This window comes from Typopeltis vanoorti, chromosome 6 (assembly GCF_054136105.1).
Source record: "Typopeltis vanoorti isolate ZY-2024b chromosome 6, IOZ_Tvanoo_1.0, whole genome shotgun sequence".
Taxonomy (NCBI): domain Eukaryota; kingdom Metazoa; phylum Arthropoda; class Arachnida; order Uropygi; family Thelyphonidae; genus Typopeltis; species Typopeltis vanoorti.
The window spans coordinates 160,084,040-160,105,182 of record NC_143554.1 but is presented as its reverse complement, the minus strand read 5'-3'; the positions used below and the strand labels follow the sequence as shown (position 1 = coordinate 160,105,182).

The 21,143-nt window shown below is 36.4% G+C and overlaps 1 protein-coding gene across 2 annotated transcripts in view; it reads left to right on the top strand.

Annotated features, from left to right (window-relative positions):
* Positions 1-21,143, top strand: part of TTLL1B (Tubulin tyrosine ligase-like 1B) — a 403,225-nt gene that overhangs the window by 303,390 nt on the left and 78,692 nt on the right. For both annotated transcript variants that reach the window (XM_090394521.1, XM_090394519.1), the window contains exon 11: positions 14,454-14,494. In XM_090394521.1, coding sequence (XP_090250647.1) covers positions 14,454-14,494 — 41 coding nt within the window. The remainder of the gene's footprint in view (positions 1-14,453; positions 14,495-21,143) is intronic.

Below are 21,143 nucleotides of genomic sequence, written 5' to 3'. Positions count from 1 at the left end.
GAATACTAACAATAGATCGTTGAAATTAGAACATGCCGCGTGATGTTATATCACTAAGTATGAAACGAAATATTTTGAAGTAGAAACATGATTGAATTTGCTATAAAAAAAAAAAAAAAAAAAAAAAAAAAAAAAAAAAAAATAATGAGTAATCTTGATTAGGCTTTCCCAGATTTTTGATATAGATATGCAGTCATTACGATTCGGGTTGGGATGATGGAGCAAGGCCTCCACGCTTTCCTTGAACAAACGTTCGAACCTATAACGGGATCTATGTAAGAGGCGCGTTTTGGACCAAAGGATGCTGTGGTCAGTTTCAATCCCGTGTTGAGCCAAACCAGACTTTTCAGGTTTATTGTGAAGAATGGATGATTGATGTTCTTGGATTCTTTTTTCAAGAGAACGTCCAGTCTGTCCAAAGTAAGAGAGATCACAGTTGCAAGGAATTTGATAAACTCCAGGAAGAGATAAAGTTGAGCGTTTGTCTTTAGGAGAAGGAAAATGAGAAGACAATTTGTTAATAGGAGAATACGTAGCTGTTAAATCATATTTCTTCAAAATTCTTGCGATAGGTTCTGAAATACCGGAGATATAAGGAATAGGTACTCGACGTATTGAATCTTTGTTGTTTTGTGGAGGATTATAAGATGTAAGAAGACGTTGAATACTTTTTTCAGAAAAGCCATTGAGTTTCATGTGTTGCTGGATAGTAGAAAGTTCTTTCTGTAGATAATCAAAAGTAGAACAATTAGTTTTGGCTCTTTTGATGAGACATTTTATAATTCCTGTTTTTTGACATGGATGATGGGCTGATTCTTTCAGAATATAACGACCTGTGAATGTTGGTTTCCTGTATACTGTAGTTGTAAGAATATTTGAAGATGATCGGATGAGGAGAACGTCTAAAAAAGATAACTGGTTGTTTTCTTCTAATTCCATAGTAAACTTTATGCGATGATGTAAGGAATTAATACTGTTTAAAAAGGAAGATAAAGTGTTTTTACTGTGAGGCCAAATAGCAAATATGTCATCTATATATCTTACCCAAAAAGATGGTAGAGGGAAACTAGATGTGAAGAGGACTTTTTCTAAATGTTCTAAATAAAAGTTGGCTAAAGCTGGAGAAAGAGGACTTCCCATGGCTGTTCCTTCTACTTGGCTATAAAATTTGTTTTGACATATGAAATAACCAGAATGTATAACGAAATCGAATAGTTTTATAATATCTTGAGGAAAGATGTCAGCAAGTAGTTTTAAAGTTTCCTTAAGAGGTACATTGGTGTATAAAGATTCTATATCAAAACTAACCATAAGATCTGTAGGTTGTAATGAGACATCTTTTAATTTTTCTAAGAAATCTGAGGAGTTTTTTAAAAAAGAACTCGAGTTGCCAATGTAAGATTTCAGTAATTTAGCTAGATATTTGGCTATACGGTAAGTAGGAGAATCAATGCAATCTACTCATTTTGCAAGACCTCCTAGATTTTATGGCCTTCCAAAAATCCATAAGATTGACTATCCTCTTCGTCCAATAGTAGATTATTCATTCTGCCTGTTCTTTTGGTTGTGCTAGGTCTAGAGTCACCCAAAGCCTATGAGCTAAGACTTTTGTAAACACTTTGTAAACCATTGATAGTAGACTGATAGGTTGGTAGTTCATCAAGTCTTCTATTTCACCTTTTTTATGTATCAGAATTAGGGTAGCCTTTTTCCACATGTTGTTGGCACATCATTTTTCTTCAGGCATAAAGTAATATTACTATAGAAATGTAATTATTCTAAGAAAATAATACAGTCATAGTTAGATTAAAAAAATTCACAGGAACATTAAATACACCAACCTTTCACTATACAGCCTTGAAACAGGCTGATTTAAAATCTTAACCCGAAATTATTATATATAACCTTACATAACAACACTGGAATGCTTAGCTTACCAGACTGTTGAAAGTTTTTTCTCTTGGTTATACCGTAAGTTAAAGATGCCAAGGAATTATATTCTTGGTTTCATCCTTTATCCAAGTATAAGCAAACAAAGTTTGCATGTGAAGTAACTTCAGGACTAGGCTATTTGTATATAGAGGCTAATAACTTCACATCAGTTGCCTTACTATCCCATAATGCAAGGCACATATCCTTACGTACATGTATAATGCTATGCGTTATGGGAAGGGTGACTACCAAAACTTGTTTCGACCTTTATGGAGGTATGTTACAGAGGGTAACAAATTCTGTTCATTGGACAAGTTACGTTGTTTACAATTTCACTAGCATTCTTCTTTATTGATGTTCTAGTGCTCTTGTGTGGCCAACAACTTGAATGATCTACAAGATCACTCTAAATCTCACTGAGTGATCCTATAAAACTAAACTCATAAATTCACTATTAAATCATTACTCATATCTGAATCCCTCCAGGATAAGAAACTCAGAGATGGCTCCACTCAGTGACAGGCAAGGATCAGTCAACCGAGCAGCGCCTCTCTACTCCTCTGGAAGCAAGATAGCATATATTTCGCATAATAATATTCTGCACCAATTAACATAACCTCAGTGGAGTGCAAGTCCATGTGCACCTCTGCACTGGCACTTTACTTTTCGACAGCCGAGTATGCTAGCCCTATTTGGGAAAGATCATTACATGTCAAAATTATTGATAAGATTCTTAATGAAACATGTAGGCACATTACTGGCTGTCTTAAGCCTACAAAAATTGACCATCTATACTCACTGTCTGGTATTGCACCTCCTCACATCAGAAGGACTACACAGAGTAGATATAAGCGTAAACAACAACTAAATGATGATTGGAATCCTTTGTATGGACATGTTGCAGTTCATAAGAGGCTAAGATCAAGGAAAAGTTTTATTCACTCAGTGGAACCATTGGTTGATTCCATAAAAGCTACAAGTTCGACAATGTGGCAAGAACAATCTCCAGAGGCTCTGAACTTAAATAAATCTCTTCCTTTGGTTTCCATCTAGACTGGCAAAGATGGAAGACATTGAATTGACTTCGTTCCGGAATGGGCAGATCAAAGCAGAATATGGCCAGATGGGGCTACACAAACAATGACAGCTGCTCATGTGGTGAAACACAAACCATGGGTCATCTTCTGCAATGCTGCTTAATAGACATTAATAATAAATGTACCCAAGAAGATTTAATGCAGTGTAATGAAACAGCTTTGAAGTGCATTATTCCCTGGATGAGTGAAATTTGACATTTTATGTTTTTGCTTAAGATTTTATGCAAGTGATATTTTTGTCTTTTAATGTATGCTTTTAATTATTTATATATATGCTCTTACATTTTCTGTCCTTATAAGGACTGGCTTAAAGGGGCGAAGCAAGAATGCTTTTCATCTTCCCCGTTATCTGTAGAGGACAGTGTAGGGATAAGGTGTTATTGAGCTATTAAAGCTCTGATCATGGCAGGAGGGTAACAGCAATAGCAGAGCCTCAGTGAGAACTTCATTGGCTACAGCATTGCCATCCATTACCCTCCAAGGGTACTAATCACTGCATCTCACGGTGGATTCAGATATACATTTTCTGTAGTTCGCACACGAAATAAATAAATAAACATATACAATTAGTCCAAAGGTGTCACGTTTTATTACTAAACTACTCTGGATTAGAGCTAGTTGTTGTGAGTTTTTTCACTTAATTATACTATAAGTTAAAGATGCCAAGAAGTTATATTCTTGGTTTCATCCTTTATTCAGGTGTACATAAGCAAACAAAGTTTGCACATGAAGTAACTTCATGATTTTGCTATTTGTATTTTTACAGACATCTACAATAAAGATCAAAACCGGTTTGGGGAAGGGCATTACCCACTACCAGTTTCGACCTTTATTGAGATGAAGAAGTAAAGGGATGTTCATCATAGGCCTAGAGTAGTTAGTATAGGGGAGTGCAATAGAGCCTAATAGCATTAGGAGAAAGAAAAGTCAGATAGATAGCATGAGAGATAGAGAAAAAGGCCTCAGCTCTTTTATATCATTGCCTTAGTATCCCATAATGCAAGGCACATGTCTGTAAGGATATGCGCCTTGCATTTTAGGATAAGAGGGCAACTGATGTGAAGTCATTAACCTCTATGTACAAGTAGCCCAGTCATGAAGTTACTTCACATATGCAAACTTTGTTTGCTTACACTTGAATAAAGGATGAAATCAAGAGTATAATTTCTTGCCATCCGTAACTTTAACTTTATAACTTACCAGACTGTCCATGAAAGTTCCAAGTAAGTTTTTTTTCATCATCAAATTCCTGATCCCTTGTGGTGTACAGGATATTATGATAGTAGATAGTAGCACATGAAAAGTTTGTCATTACTAATTTCCTATCAACAATTTTCCTTCAAATTAATCTGTTATCTGTCAAAACTCATTCCAGTTTTGTAAGATCTTATTATTATTTATTATTATTATTATTATTATTATTATTATTATTACGTGATACCTCCAGGGAGTCCAAAGACTCATCAAGGGTAACCTACTCTATAACTCTGTCTCCACCACTCAACTACCATCATCTATCACAACTACCAACGCCATCTACCGGCCACTAACACCACTAGTATTTTTACAAATGATCACAGACATCCGTGCCCAGCAGGATTCGAACCTGCAGCCTTTTGGCTGGAGAGCGGATACGCTAGCCACTTCACCAACCAGGCCAGCAAATAATAATAAGTTTTCAGGCCTGTGAAGCAACTACAGTGCACTTGCCAAATCAGTGGTGGCACCATAAATTTTTTGTGCATTTCACATTAGCAGCTTGTAATCAGCAAAATTGCAATTTTTCCTTTCATTACATGCTTCTCTCGAAAACTGGAATCTTATATATCTATCCTACTGTATCAGTCCACCTAGATCTTGGTCATCCTCTGGGCTGCCATCCTAGCAAAAAGCATTTTTTTTAACCTTTTCTCTCCCATTCTGTTTAAGTGAACATACACCTTAGGCTAGCTCTGCTTCCATACTGCTGAATTCTAGCAGTATCAGTTTCCTTCCTAATTTTCTTGTTTTTATATGATATGATATTTCTATATGATATTATTATTATTATTATTATTATTCAGGCCTCCAAGGAGTCAAAAGACTCATCGAGGGAGGTCCTTCCTAAGACATAAAGTCTGTCAAGACTCATCGAGGGGAGGTCCCCCCCTGAGAAACACAAAGTTTATCATACCACTCTTTAAAGTCACTGACCGTTCTCGCTCCCACCACTCCATCAGGCAATGCATTCCACGGCTCAACCACCCTCCACACAAAGAAACCACTCCTTACCCTCTTGCTCACAGTTTCCTTTCGTAACTTCCAGGGATGGCCTCTTGTCATCACTCCTTCCCGCTGATCAACCAAGCGAAAGAACTCCCCAGTGTCAACCCTGTAACCACCTCTCAACAGTTTAAAAGTCTCAATCATATCACCTCTCCTTCTTCTATCCGCCAAACTCTGCAGTCCACATTCTCTCAGCCGATCCTCATAACTATCTTTGTACAGTCCTGAAACCATCTTTGTCATCTGTCTTTGTATCCTTTCCACAGTTAATTTATCCCCTTCAAATCCTGGGGACCAAATCTGAGAACAATAGTCCAAGTGTGGTCTGATCAGAGACTTATACAACGGAATGATAACCCTCTTATCTCTGCAGGTCAGTGTCCTTCTCATAATAGCAGCAATCCTCTGTGTTACCTTCACCACCTTTGCAATATGTCCCCTAAACTTCAGGTTTCTATCAATCATCAACCCCAGATCTCTTGTCTCCCCTACTTCCTCCAGTATAACTCCTCCCATAGAGTATGCAGCATCCCATCGATGTTTCCCAAACCTCAAGACCTTACATTTTGCTGCATTAAACTGAAACCCCCATTCATTTGCCCATCTATCTAGCTTATTTAAATCCTCTTGCAGGGCTACCACATCTGCGCTATTACTAATAATCCTTCCCAGCTTCGCATCATCCGCAAACAACTGAATATCCCCCTGCAATCCACTGGCTATGTCATTGATATAAAGGTTAAACAATATAGGTCCTAGTACTGAGCCCTGTGGGACCCCACTTGTAACCCTCTGCCTCCTGGAAACTGCCACACCATACACAACTCTCTGATACCTATCAGACAGCCAATCCTGAATCCAGTTGACCAATCTGACATCCAGACCCATGTGCTGCAACTTAAATATCAGCTTATCATGTGGCACCCTGTCAAATGCCTTCGCCAAGTCTAAGAAAATTGCAGTATATGCCTTTCCCTCATCTAATGCTCTTGTAACTTTATTATAAAAGGCTAGCATATTGCTAAAACAAGAGCGTCCTTTCACAAATCCATGTTGATTCTCACAGATAACATTACCCTCATCTGCCCAATGCTGTACACGGTCCCTCACTACTTTCTCCAAGATCTTAACAACTACTGATGACACGGGATACTAAGTTGTCTTAGTTCCCAAAATGCAAAGCACATATCTTTACACTTATCTTTACAGTTGTATAATGCTATGTATTATGGAAAGGGTCACTGCCCAGACCAGTTTCGACCTTTATTGAGGTGAAAAAGTAATGGAGTGTTCATTTTAGGCCTAGAGTAGTTAGTATGAGGGAGGGGGTTCAAGAGACCCTGATAGTATTAGGAGAAAGAAAGAAAAGTTAAATAGATAGTATGAGAGATAGAGAAAAAGGCTTCGGCTCTTTTATATCATCATGTAGCAAAGGTTGTCAGTTGTCAAAGAAAATGTCAGTTTTCCTTTTTCACCAGTTTCATGCAGATGAATAACTAAAAGACCTAAAAACTAAAGCTCAAATATGACTGATACTCTGGTAGTTAGTCTTAGCAGAATTATCTGCTTTGAGTGGCCTTCTCTGCCTGAGATTGATCTCCAGTCATTCTTGCAGTTGACCATAAGATCACATTGAACTAAGCGGATGGAACCATTTTTTAAAAAACAAATCTCTCATAGTAAAAATAGACAGAATGTTATCATCCCCTGGTGAACAATGCAAAATATGGATGGTCTACACTAGCATTTCCCAAATAGTGGGTCATGACACGGCACTGGGTCATGGAAGCTAAATGCCGGATCGCCTAAAAAAACTCTCGAAAACCTAGGTGTTTCATTTTGGGGTTTTCTTTTTTTTTTCAGGAAACTCTAAAATACAAGTAAATAGCACTTAATCGGGACTAATGAATAAATAATTTAATTAATAGAGATGAAAAATGTGCTCCGTTTGCGTCCACATTGCCATTTCATAGTCTCTGTTCACGCTAAAGTAGCTCAACTAATGGTGAGGCAGCACAGGCAACCAGCCACCAGCCGAATTGTTTGTTTTGTGGTCTGGTGTTTGTTTTACTCACTGGCCACATACTCACTCTGCTTGTTCAGTTTGAGTTAAGCATTGAGAGAGAGAGCGTATTTTTTTGTATTTACTGATTACATGTACCTTGCCCGGTGGGTTGACTGAACAACCGTTATTATTATAATTGTTTCTAAATAATTTATTTCATTCTTTCTTCATCTCGCTTGCCATTACTCATTTAACGATGGATAAATGGGTAATAAAACAACAAACTCCTGCCTTTTTTTTTAAACTCCTGCCTTTAACTTATGGATCTGAGAGCTGGGTCAGAAGTAAAACACTTGACCAAAGACTAGAGACCGCAGATATGAGAGTCCTGAGAAAGATTAGCGGTGTGAACAGATGGCATCAATGGCAATATCATATTAAAAATGAGGATATTAGGAAAGAACTTGACATTGTCAGCATCCAGGAATGCGTTAGCAGAGCTAATCTCAGATGGTATGGTCACTTAAATAGAATGGGAGAGGAAAGATTAGCAAAACAAGTGTTCTCTGCCAGGTTGGCAGGAAAATGACCCAGAGGAAGACCAAGATATAGGTGGATTGATATGGTACAAAGTGCCTTAGACGATAGAAATATAAGATCTGATAATGTTGGAGTCTTGACAAGTAACAGACTGATTTGGAGGAAAATTGTAGATAGGAAGTTAGTAATGATGTAATTTTTTCATGTAGTACTGTCATATCCTGTACACCCCTTGAGGGTACATGGCAGGAATTTGATGATGATGATGATGATAAAACAACAAACAAACAATGTGCCAGTTACAAACTCTTCGATTTAGCACTAATGAACAATTGAGTGATGTGTGGCTCGGCACGAGTTCTGAGAACAGCATTAACAAAGAGCCACACGATGTGTTGTTTACTACTCTTACCAAAAAGAAGAAGATGTACTGGACTTGACAGTATTCTGAGGATTACATACAATTCGGTTTCATCACGTGTGCTGATGACAAACCATTATGTGTTATTTGTTATGCGGCACTTTCAAACGAGTCCATGAGACCTTCAAAGTTGAAGTGACATTTGGAATTGAAACATCCGAACTACAGTAATAAACCAATAGATTTCTTTATAAATAAAAAGAGAGAACTAATAGCTACCAAGAAGACTATGTCTTCGAATTTTTCTCAGGGAGCTCAGTCTGTTAACCTTGTAATGGCTTCTTATGAAATATCAAAATTAATTGTTGAAACTGCTTATCCTCACACAGTTGCAGAGAAATTAATAGTTCCAGCAGTGAAAATGTTAGCATCTCGAATATGTGAGAAAAAACAGGAGAGCCAAGTAAATATGATGACGCTATCAAATAACACAGTGAAGTGTAGAATCATGGAGATGGCAGATAATGTCGAAGAAACTGTCGTAGGTCACGTAAAAGAGTGACCTACGACCAATTTTTTTTCCTTGCAAGTCGATGAAGGTACAGACATATCGGACAATGCCAATTTAATGTGTTTTGTGAGATACGATTGTGACAATACAACTCACACAGAATTTCTTTTTTTATAAACCTTTGACAACAAGAACAACAGCTGAAGAAATTTTTAATTTGATTGCAAATTACATCAATGAAAAGGGCATTGAATGGAAGAAATGTGTGGGACTAAGTAGCGATGGAGCCCGCGCAATGACAGGCACACGTACTGAACTTTTTCCGAAGATCAAAGCCATAGCACTGAACTGTGTATGGGTGCATTGTAGCATTCACAGAGAAGCATTGGCCATCAAAAGAATGCCATTGCTTTTAAATGCTACTATGCAAGAGTGTGTACAATTTATAAACTTTATAAAATCTCGTCCATTGAATTCAAGAATATTCTCTGTGTTGTGCAAAGAAATGGGGAGTGAACATGAACATCTTTTTTTACGCTGCAAGATGCAATGGCTGTCAAGAGGGAATGTTCTTAGACATGTTCTATGCCAGATAAGATTTCAGCTGTTATCGAGGAACGTATGCTAGGACTGCAGGCAAGTCTGAAGGAATATTCCCCCCCAATCAACAGCAGCAAAGCAAGGATGAGGAACCCTTTTACAGTGAATGCAGAATCTGAGACAGAATTACCGGATTCAGATATTGAATCTATAATTGAACTGTCGTGTGATATGGTACTCAAAGACATCTTCAACACAATACCACTGATGAATTTTTGGCTGTCTTGCTGTCAGGAGTACCCAGTTTTAGCAGAAAAAGCAATAAAATTTTTAATGCCTTTTGTCATAACCTATAAGTGAAAGGCTTTTCAACACTGGTTTTTCTAAAAAATAAATATAGAAACTGATTGGAAGTCGAACCGGATTTAAGAATAAAGTTATCATCTTTTCCTCTAAACCTGAAGTTTCTAGTTAACAAACAACAGCATCACACTTCTCATTAATAAATTACTCGACTTTAGTTTAATTTCTTTATATTTTTGTAAGAGTAAATGCTTATTTATTATAATAACAATAAATGAAAACTCTAGAACATTCAAATCTGTTTTATTTTACCTATTGGCCATAAAAAGTTTAGTGGGTCATGGAGATGAAGTATTAAAATAACCGGGCCATGGAAAAAACAGTTTGGGAAACCTTTGTCTACACCAGGGGTCTCCAAACTACGCCCCGCAGGTCAGATGCGGCTCACAATATGATTTTATCCGGGGGCCCTCCAATTGGACTAATTTTTTCAAAAAAATTTTTCAAATTTTTCAAATTTTTTTCTTGCAGATTCAATAAGAATCTGCAAGAAAAAACACTGGGTGTTGATAGATTTCAAATGCATTAATTAAAGTTGTGTTCAAAATATATTCCTGAATAGCAAAAAGTAACCGTAATCCAAGTTACGGTCTTTCTGACTGTAAAAGGTCAGTTAAAATGGACTAACGAAGAAAAAAAATGTGAATTTTACAAGCAAATTTGAAGAAATTTGCTTGTAAATTTATCTCTGTTTTTGGGACAATGTATCTTTGCGAACAAACTTTTTCCCGAATGAAATATCATCATCATCATCAAATTCCTCAAGGGGTGTACAGGATATGACAGTACTACATGAAAAAATTACATCATTACTAACTTCCTATCTACAATTTTCCTCCAAATCAGTCTGTTACTTGTCAAGACTCCAACATTATCAGATCTTATATTTCTATCGTCTAAGGCACTTTGTACCGTATCAATCCCTATATCTTGGTCTTCCTCTGGGTCGTTTTCCTGCCAACCTGGCAGAGAACACTTGTTTTGCTAATCTTTCCTCTCCCATTCTATTTAAGTGACCATACCATCTGAGATTAGCTCTGCTAACACATTCCTGGATGCTGACAATGTCAAGTTCTTTCCTAATATCCTCATTTTTAATATGATATTGCCATTGATGCCATCTGTTCACGCCTCTAATCTTTCTCAGGACTCTCATATCTGCGGTCTCTAGTCTGTATTCAAGTGTTTTACTTCTGACCCAGCTCTCAGATCCATAAGTTAAAACTGGTTTGAACACTGTCTTCTATACAGCTAATTTAGTGTTCCGACTAATTTCCTTTCTTATTCCATATGATTTATTCAATTGACTTCCCACGATACCAGCTTTGCTGATTCTGTTGTCTGTTTCTATATTTAGTTTAACCATCTTCAGTAAAAATTGTGTCTAAGTAGCTGAAATGTTTTACTTGTTCCACAGGTTCTCCATTCACAACACAGTTGACATTTTCAATGATTCTGCCTATTTTCATTGTCTTTGTCTTTTTATTGCTGACCTTCATACCATATCTATTACAACAGCTATTCAATTTAGTCAGAGAATCTTGCAGACTTGTAGCGGATTTATTTAGAAGTATAACATCATCTGCATAAAGCAAAGAGCTGACATTAACATCTCCAATTTTGATATCAGGTTTAATACCACATTCCTTCATAATGTGATCCATATAGATAATGAATAACAGAGGGGATAATGTACATCCTTGTCTCACACCAGATTTAACATTAAACCATCTTCCTGTACTTCTTTCAATTCTAACTGCTGACTCACAACTCAAATAAAGACTAAATATTGCTTGATATAATGCCCCATTGACACCATATAACTGCAGCGTATTGAATAGCTTCTCTCTTGGCACCTTGTCATATGCCTTTTCCAAATCGACAAAACTTAAATACAGATCTTTGTTATATTCCCATGCTTTCTCGACTATTTGTCGTAAAGTGAAGATCTGATCCTGACAGCCTCTATTTGGCCTGAATCCAGCTTGTTCTTCACCAAGCTTTCCTTCCACAATTCTTCTCAACCGTTTCTCAAGTATACTTGCATAGATCTTGCCAGGAACACTCAGTAGGGAAATACCTCTGTAATTCTCACATTCAGTTTTATTTCCCTTTTTATATATGGGTACTATGAGAGCTCTACTCCAATCATCGGGAATTCGTCCCTCTGTCCAGGCTTTCTGAACTATGCAGTGCAGCCACTGTAAGACTCTTATACCACCATACTTCAGCATTTCTGGTCGAATATCATCTACTCCTGCTGCCTTTCTACATTTCAAGCCTTTGATGGCTTTTTCTACTTCAAGTATGGATATGTATTCCTGACTGCATGCCTGGTCAGTGTTTTTTTTTTTATCACTGTGCCTTTTATCTTTTATAGTGTGTTTTTTATCACTGAATGAAATATATCAAGTCAAAATACAGGGCAAATTTATCTGATGAACATCTGATGATGAACACTTCAAAATTTGAACCTGAGTTTAATAAGATTTTAAAAACACAAACACAGTTACATCATTCACATTAATGGTTTTATTATAATTTGTGATAAAAATATGAGAATTTGCTGATAGTGTTCGTTGTCTTTAATATACGATAATTTAATCTCACATACTCTGTAATCAGTTTTTATCTGCTTTCAATAAAACTCATATATCTAGTTCTAGAGTTTTTTTTTACTACAGCCTGCTGAACAGTGTTGAAGTACCCACTGTGGCCCTCACAGTGAAAAGTTTGGAGACCAGTGATCTACACCATCTGTCAAAAATTTGATATCTCCTAGAATGCTTCTTTCTGAATACAAAAATCATCTGATTGAACAACAAAATTTCCACAATGCAATATTGTAAAGCATTTGTATGTCATATTGTTGGTTTTCAAAAATCCTTGTGTCTTCTTACCTTTCTATAAATGGTATTTTAATTCATTAATTATAAAAATCGAAATTCTCTTCCCATTGCTGACAGGTGGTGGGTACTGCAAAAAAATAACCTGCAAGAGGGCAGCTGTAGAATGCATATTCTACTTTCCAATGGTAACAGATGTCACAGATTATCTGATGTCAAGGTACCTCCATTTGATGGTATTGACTGGAACATATGGTTGCCTTCCAGTCAATTTTCCAAACAAGATCTCTCCTGTTAGGGTATCCTTGAAACTTCAGTAAGTTATTAAACAAAGTGTTGTTGTCAGTACCCAACTGTGGAAGTTCGTGCCGAAAGAGGTTAAAGATTTCTTTATACCAAATTTTACTTTTATTAATGGAAAGAATGTCAATGCCAGAATGTTGTAACAATCATAGAGTTAAGCAGAGAATATTGTAGTATTCAGGAACAATCTCAGCTTTTGAATTTTATAATCATTTACTCCAAACAGGGGAAGACGAAAGCCCAGGTAGTACTGGAGAAAGTCTGCACGTGTGTGATTGCTCTTAAATCTATAAATCTAAAATCCATAAAATCCAAGATTTTATGGATTTTTGAAGTTGTATTGCTTAAACAGCAGAATTTTCAGACTGGTCCAAAGCTTCCATTCTTCTTTGATAGCTGAAGAAATTCTTTTCTAACTTTTAGGCATTGGCTGGATCAAAAAAAAATTGCACAGGCTTACTATATAATTGTTTTTCTTTAGCTTCTGTAATGTCTGTAATATTTATTATGTACAACTGAACAGGGAAGATTATGGTTTTAAGTACTATGGCTTTAGAAGAAAATAAAGTGGCCCATTTCCTTAATGGTTACACAGTGATCAGAATTCATTATTAAAATTACGGAAACAATTACTGTGTTAGAGTAAAACTTGATGTTTAATATAAACCAAAGTGGCCCAATTTTGCAGTCTTCTAAGGTTTCATTGTTTTGTATATAAATTCTTGAACTGGTAATAGTGGGTAAGTGGAGAAGGGAATTCTAAGTATAGTGAGAGGTTCTCTCTTCAAAAGGAATGCTTCCAAGATCCCACCTTCCAAAAACTTTTAATTTTGTCTTGTCTGCATTAGCAGTTAATCCACTGATCTTGCTGAATTTTTCCAAAATACCAAGAAAGATATATATGGAATCATTATCTCTCAACGTACATCAGCAGCATATGCTAATACCTTATTTTCCTTCATAGTTGAAGGAACTGTTATTCCTCTCACAGCATATGTATTGTCTACTTTCTTTGCACTGGTATCTTCTTTACCATTTCTCATTTGTTTTTCTATCATTCCACCTTTCATTGCACCTTGCCATGTCATTTACCACATGTGCACTACATTCAGTACTCCCAACATTTGCTACATTCTTATTGCTTTTGTCATTGTTGCATTCAGCAGATTGCTGCTTCACTTTTTCAAAAGTTTCTTACTACTTATGCACTGCTCTTTTATCAGATAGCACTCATTCTTCTTGTTGCATTCTCGCTACAATTACTTTCAGTTAATGATACATTACCACCTATCAAGTCTGCATTCAAATCACACTTTGTGCACGCCCCCCCCCTTCCAACTGCCTTAAAACTCCATAATTTATCAACATAATCTAACAAATACATATAGCACACCTCGCATTTCTCAAAATGATTAAAATCAAAATTTAACTCTTGTAATGACAAAGCCACCACCATCTTTCTTCTGTTTTTGATGTCATCTTCTACTTTCTTCTTTTCTATTTTTTTTTCCTTCCTTCCTTCCTTTCTTCTGTTTTCTTCTACTTCTGATGTTTTGATTATGCATGAAGAAAAGTGTATCAAAAATTTAGCTATATACTTAGAAAACTGATATCCTCAAATATTTATATATAAAATTTAATTTTCTTATAATTTTATTCAAAATATTTAATTAATCCCATTATTTTTCAGAGTGTAATGGTTAGTGACAGACACTGTTTTGAATGTTATGGGTAAGTGTAAATTTGTTTATTTGTCATTTTATGTAATTAGCAAATTCTGTGTTCAGAAAGAAAAAAAAAAACATATCCAAAATGGACAATGATATAGTATAACATTAATAATGGCAGTCAAGATCCTTATCAGAGAATTTGAAATGTCGCGATTTCAGCAAGAGAATTACTGAGATTATTATTATTATTACTATTATTACGGGCAACTCCAGGGAGTCATTAGACTCATCGAGGGAGGCTCCAAATCATATTAATCACAACTATTTGACATTCATACAGTATCTATCATACCTCGCCTTAAACTCATTCACTGTCACAGCATCCACCACAGACTCAGGGAGCGCATTCCACTCATTCACTACTCTAAAAGTAAAGAACCCAGCTCTAACACCTTTACTAACCACACTTTTGCCCAGTTTCCATGGATGTCCCCTAGTCCTCCCACAACCAGCCCTGTTCTCAAAAATATCTTCTGAATTAATTTTATAGAAACCCTTCAGTAATTTGAATGTCTCAATCATATCTCCCCTCCTCCGCCTATCAACCAATTTTTGCAACCCACAAATCCTCAACCTGTTCTCATACGGTTCATTCCACAGACCTGCTATCATCTTGGTCACTCGCCTCTGGATCCTCTCCACCTCCTCCCCATCAAGAAGAAACCTAGGTGACCAAATCTGAGCACAGTAGTCTAGATGGGGTCTTATCAAGGCTCGATACAGAGGAACAATAACCTGCTTGTCTCTGCTTGTCAACATATTCTTCAGCAACCAAGTGATTTGATGAGCTGTTTTGGTCACTTTTGCAATGTGTCCCCTAAATTTCAATTCCTTATCTACCAACACTCCTAAATCTCGTGCCTCATCAATTTCCTGGGGCACGGTGTTCCACCAATGCAGTAAACTGCCGCCAATCTTTTCACCCCAAAATGCATAACCTTACATTTTGCCACATTAAACTGACATCCATTCTCCTTAGCCCAGACCTCCAATCTATAAATTTATCATCTTCATAACTCTAAAAGATAGTAGAAAAAGCCAGTAGAATAGCAAAATTGCAGAGAATGATCTTTTTCTGCTTTCATCAAACAAGTGTGAATTGATGGATATTATGTATGAATGAGGAGACATTCCTATGTAATCTTGGTCTTCTTGAATTCTGATCTTAGCAGAATGACCAAGAATACCATGATTGAATAAGATTATAGAATCAGTGGTCTCAGGCCTTGCTTCTCATGCCATCGACACTAGATGAGGGAAAGGCATACTGCCATTTTCTTAGGTTTAGCAAAGGCATTTGACAGGGTTCCACATGATAAGCTGATATTTAAATTGCAGCACATGGGTTTGGATGTCAGGTTGGTCAACTGGATTTAGGATTGGCTGTCCGATAGGTATCAGAAAGTTGTGTATGGTGGGGCAGTTTCAAGGACGCAGAGGGTTACAAGTGGGGTCACACAGGGTCCAGTACTGGGACCTATATTGTTTAACCTTTATATCAGTGATATTCTCAGTGGATTGCAGGGGGATGTTCAGTTGTTTGCGAATGATGTGAAGCTGGGAAGGGTTATTAGTAATAGTGCAGATATGGTAGTCATGCAAGAGGATTTGAATAAGCTAGACAGATGGGCAAATGAATGGGGGTATGGGTTTAATGCAGAAATGTAAGGTCTTGAGGTTTGAGACACATCGATGGGACGCTGCATACTCTTCTTCTCTTCCGTCTAAGACGGGTTGAGTCTTCTCTATTCCTTGCTGTTCGAAAAAGTTCCTTATATGTTCTGCATCCTGAGATGTTCTTTATTAATTTCAGCCAGGTAATTCTTGGTCTTCCGGGTCTTCTTTTTTTCAGTTGGAAAATTATTGATTAGAAAGTCTGTCTGCATCCATGTGTACAGTGTCTCCAAACCATCTCAGTTGTTGTTTTCTATTTTTTTCTATTATTGTCTTTTTATACAATAGTTCTTGTCTGACTGTGATGTTTCTTTTCTATCCAACTTGTTCTATTTATTTTTCTTAAGCATTTCATTTCAAATGCCAGCAGTTTTTTCTCCTCTCTTTTTTTAACTGTCCACGCTTCTGCTCCATAGATGACTGTTGGTATAATTATTGCTTCATATAATTTGATTTTGGCTTGCTTAGATATCTTGTTTGTTTTCCAGATTTTCTGTAATTTTCCCATGGTGGTCCATCCTATCACTATTCTATGTTTGATTGTTTTAAGTTCATCTATTGTTTCTGTTAGTTTTGATCCAAGGTATATGAAGTTGTCTACTTGTTCTATTTGTTCTCTTTTTAGGATGGCTGAGATGGTAGTTCCGTTCCTCCCTATTTTCATCACATTTTTTTTATATTTATTGTCATGTCATATGTTTTACAGGTTTTGTTTAGCTTGTTGATTAACTTTTGCAGTTCTTGCAACTTGGGGGAGACCACACGCCTACCAGGCGCGTCCCCCAGGTCGCAGATGGGGGAAACCCAAATGTGTTGCTCTGAATAAAGAATAAAGAGCCGTGGACCAAAGGATGTAGCAGAAGCATGGCAAGCTGGCTACATTATTATGCCAGTAACTTTCATGAGCAGGAGAAAGTCTACAAACCGAGATAGTGCTACTGCGTATGGGACAACCGACACGCCTACTCGAAGACCACATAGAGTAGGTGAGAAATCAGCAATGTGGTCAGCCAAGGATGTGAAACATGTAGCTACCCTCAACTTAAGCTCCCTATACCGACCTGGAAAATTGCAATTAGTCCAGGAAAATTTAAAAAGACTGAAATGGAGTATTTTAAGTTTATCAGAGACACATTGGTGCGGAGATGGATTCATGGATTTACCAGAAGGAAGACTATACTTCTCAGGAAGAAAAGATGACATACACAGAGAAGGAGTTGCATTATTAATTGAAAAGAAACTTACACACTCAGTAATTGAAATAAACCCAGTGTCTCCTAGAATAATCACAGCCAGACTTCAAGCAAAAGAAAAAGGTCAAACAATTAAAATAATCCAAATATATGACAGTAATAACCATTCAGAGGAAGAAATAGAAAATTTCTATGAAGATAAACAACAGGAAATGGATAATCCCAAAAATAGAGAACTCATGATAGTGATGGGAGATTTTAATGCTAAAAAGGGTTCACAGCAGACATAAAAGATGTGATGGGGAAATTTGGATACGGAGAGCTTAACGACAGAGGAGAAAAATTACTCCACTTCTGTAAAGCAAACGATCTAATGATTACAAACACATTGTTCTATCAACACCCTAATAATAAATATACATGGACATCCCCAGATGGTAATATAAAGAACTGCATAGACTATATCATCATAAACAATGGAAAAGATCAGTAAATAATGTACGAACATTAAGAAGTTTTGATTTCGACACTGACCATGAAATATTAACTGCCAAAGTGAAGATAAAATTCAACAGGAAAAACAATATCAGAAAAGAAGAAAACATCAACCTATCAAAACTAAAAGATAGCTCAAGCAGAAGTCTATTTTTAGAACAGATGTGCTTGAAATTAAAACCCTCCATCTTCCAGAACAGCGGAAAATACTGGGAAGAAGGAAAAGAAACAGTGTTATCAATTGCTAAAGACACTCTAGGTTCCAAACCCAAAATAAACAAACAGTGGATAACCCAAGAAATCATAGCTAGCATAGAAGAGAAAAGAGAGGCCAAGATACTTATAAACCAACAAAACAATGAAGTGAATAGAGAAAAATACAGAGCACTAAAAAATAAAGTTGATATTCTATGCAAAAAAGCCAAAGAAAAATGGTTAGAAGAAAAGCTAAGAAATGCCAAGAAGCAAAACAACCTAAAAGTCTTCCATGATACTATAAGAGAAATTACAAAGAAATTCTCAGCAAAAGCAGTAACAATGATAAACAACAAGATGACTGAAACCGGGAATATTGAATATACAAGAAAAATCTGGTCAAACCATTTTAAGACTATCTTCCACCAAGGAAACAAAACTACAATGCCAACAGTAGAAGAAAATAATTATCACCCAAAAATTTTACAAGAAGTTAGATATGCAATAAAACAGATGAAAAACAATAAAGCACCAGGCATTGATACTATCCCTACTGAACTGTGGTCATATGGAGGCAGCATATCAATAGAATATTTAACAACCCTATTCAATAAAACACTACAAACAGGAGAGATCCCAGATGACTGGAGAACTGGAAAGATCATCCCAATATACAAGAAAGGAGACAAAAGAGACTGCAGAAATTACAGACCAATCAATTTACTCCCTCACACCTATAAAATATTCATAAGAATTATACAAAATAGATTAAAAAACACCTATGAAGAAATGATAGGCATAGAACAAGCTGGTTTCCGAGGAAACTATTCAACAATAGACCAAATTTTCACATTGCACCAACTAGCAGAGCTGAGCTGGGAAGACCATAAAGAACTATATTGTTGTTTTGTGGACTTTAAACAAGCTTTGCATACTCTATTGGAGGAGATATACTGGAGGAAGTAGGGGAGACAAGAGATCTGGGATTGATGATTGATAGAAACCTGAAATTCAAGGGACATATTGCAAAGGTGGTGAAGGTAACACAAAGGATTGCTGCAATAATGAGAAGGACACTGACTTGCAGAGATAAAAGAGTTATCATTTCATTGTATAAGAACCTGATCAGACCACACTTAGATTATTGTTCTCGGATTTGGTCCCCAGGATTTGAAGGGGATAAATTAACAGTGGAAAGGGGACACAGGCAGATAACAAAGACAGTTTCAGGACTGTACAATGTTAGTTATGAGGATTGGCTGTGGGAATGTGGACTGCAGAGTTTGGTGGATAGAAGGAGGAGAGGTGATATGATTGCGATTTTAAAACTTTTAAACTGTTGAGAGGTGGTTACAGGGTTGACACTGGGGAGTTCTTTCACTTGGTTGAGTGATGACAAGGGGCCCATCCCTTGAAGTTACGAAAGGAAACTGTGAGCAAGAGGGTGAGGAGTGGTTTATTTGCATGGAGGGAGGTTGAACCATGGAATGCATTGCCTGATAGAGTGGTGAGAGCAGGAACGGTCAATGAATTTAAGGAGGGGTATGATAAACTTGTGTTTCCTAGGAAGGACTTCCCACAATGAGTCTTTTGACTCCTTGGAGTCAAATAAATAATAATAACAATAATAATTAATCGACACTAGACATAGTAACATATAACATATAATATAATAATAACTATAACATATAATAACATATAATATAAATATAATAATAAAAAATAATAATAATAAATTGACATAATAATAACAATAATCGACAATAGACAGAGTCCATTAGGATCAAACAATGTTGTTACAGTAGGATTTAAATTCAATCACTACAGCAGATTTAAATTCCACAAAATGCGAAACCCTGCATCATTGCTTTTTTTTCTTAATTGAACAGATTACCAGTCTATCTCTAAGTTTTGGGAAGTAATCATTAATTGTTCATAATCTTTTTTAAAAAATTAACTTTGAATTATGCAATTATACCTGGTTCCTTGGAACTTTAATAATGTTTTCTTCTGTTGATTTAGGTGACTGAGACATATGGAAGTATACTAATGCTGTTTGACTTATTTTTGTGTTCATATTGTGAATGTTGTAACTAATTCTTTTGCTCTCTCTCCATGAATGATGCTCGTGTTACAGCGATCAAAATATATAGATGATGATGATTCTCTTCATTCAAGACGGTTTGAGTACTTACTTATGAGTCCATCTTCTCCACTCTTCTCTTAATAATTAAGTCTTTCTTGAAAAATCTTAAAGGCTATTGATCTTAGCAGCTTTCTTAATATTAGTGATCCAGCTTATCTTTGATCAGCCTTTGTCTGTTTGGTGGTTTTTGGTCCCTGTAGGACAATGTAAGGTGATCTCTGTTGATTCATTGTTTACATGCCCATACCATTTTAATATCTTTTTATTTAGTTTCTTTAATATTAGTTCTTTGTAATTTAGTTTATCCCTCACTATTTGATTGGTCTTTTTCTCAGTCAATTTAGTTTTGTTTATTTTTCTTAAGCATTTGGATTCAAACACTTCTAATTTTATTTCTTCTTTTTTCTTTGTTATCCAACTTTCAGATCTGTAGCGGACTACAGGCAATACCATTGAGTTGTATATTTTTAGTTTCAGCAATTTACTTCTTTTATTCATCATCAAATTCCTGCCATATACCCTCAAGGGGTGCACAGGATATGATAGTACTACATCATTACTAACTTCCTATCTACAATTTTCCTCCAAATCAGTCTGTTACTTTTCAAGACTCCAACATTATCAGAGCTTATATTTCTATCGCCTAAGGCACTTTGTACCGTATCAATCCATCTATATCTTGGTCTTCCTCTGGGTCGTTTTGCTGCCAACCTGGCAGAGAACACTTGTTTTGCTAATCTTTCCTTGCCCATTCTGTTTAAGTGACCATACCACCTGAGATTAGCTCTGCTAACGCATTCCTGGATGCTAACAATGTCAAGTTCTTTCCTAATATCCTCGTTTTTAATATGATTTGCCATTGATGCCATCTGTTCACGCTGCTAATCTTTCTCAGGACTCTCATATCTGCGGTCTCTAGTCTTTGGTCAAGTGTTTTACTTCTGACC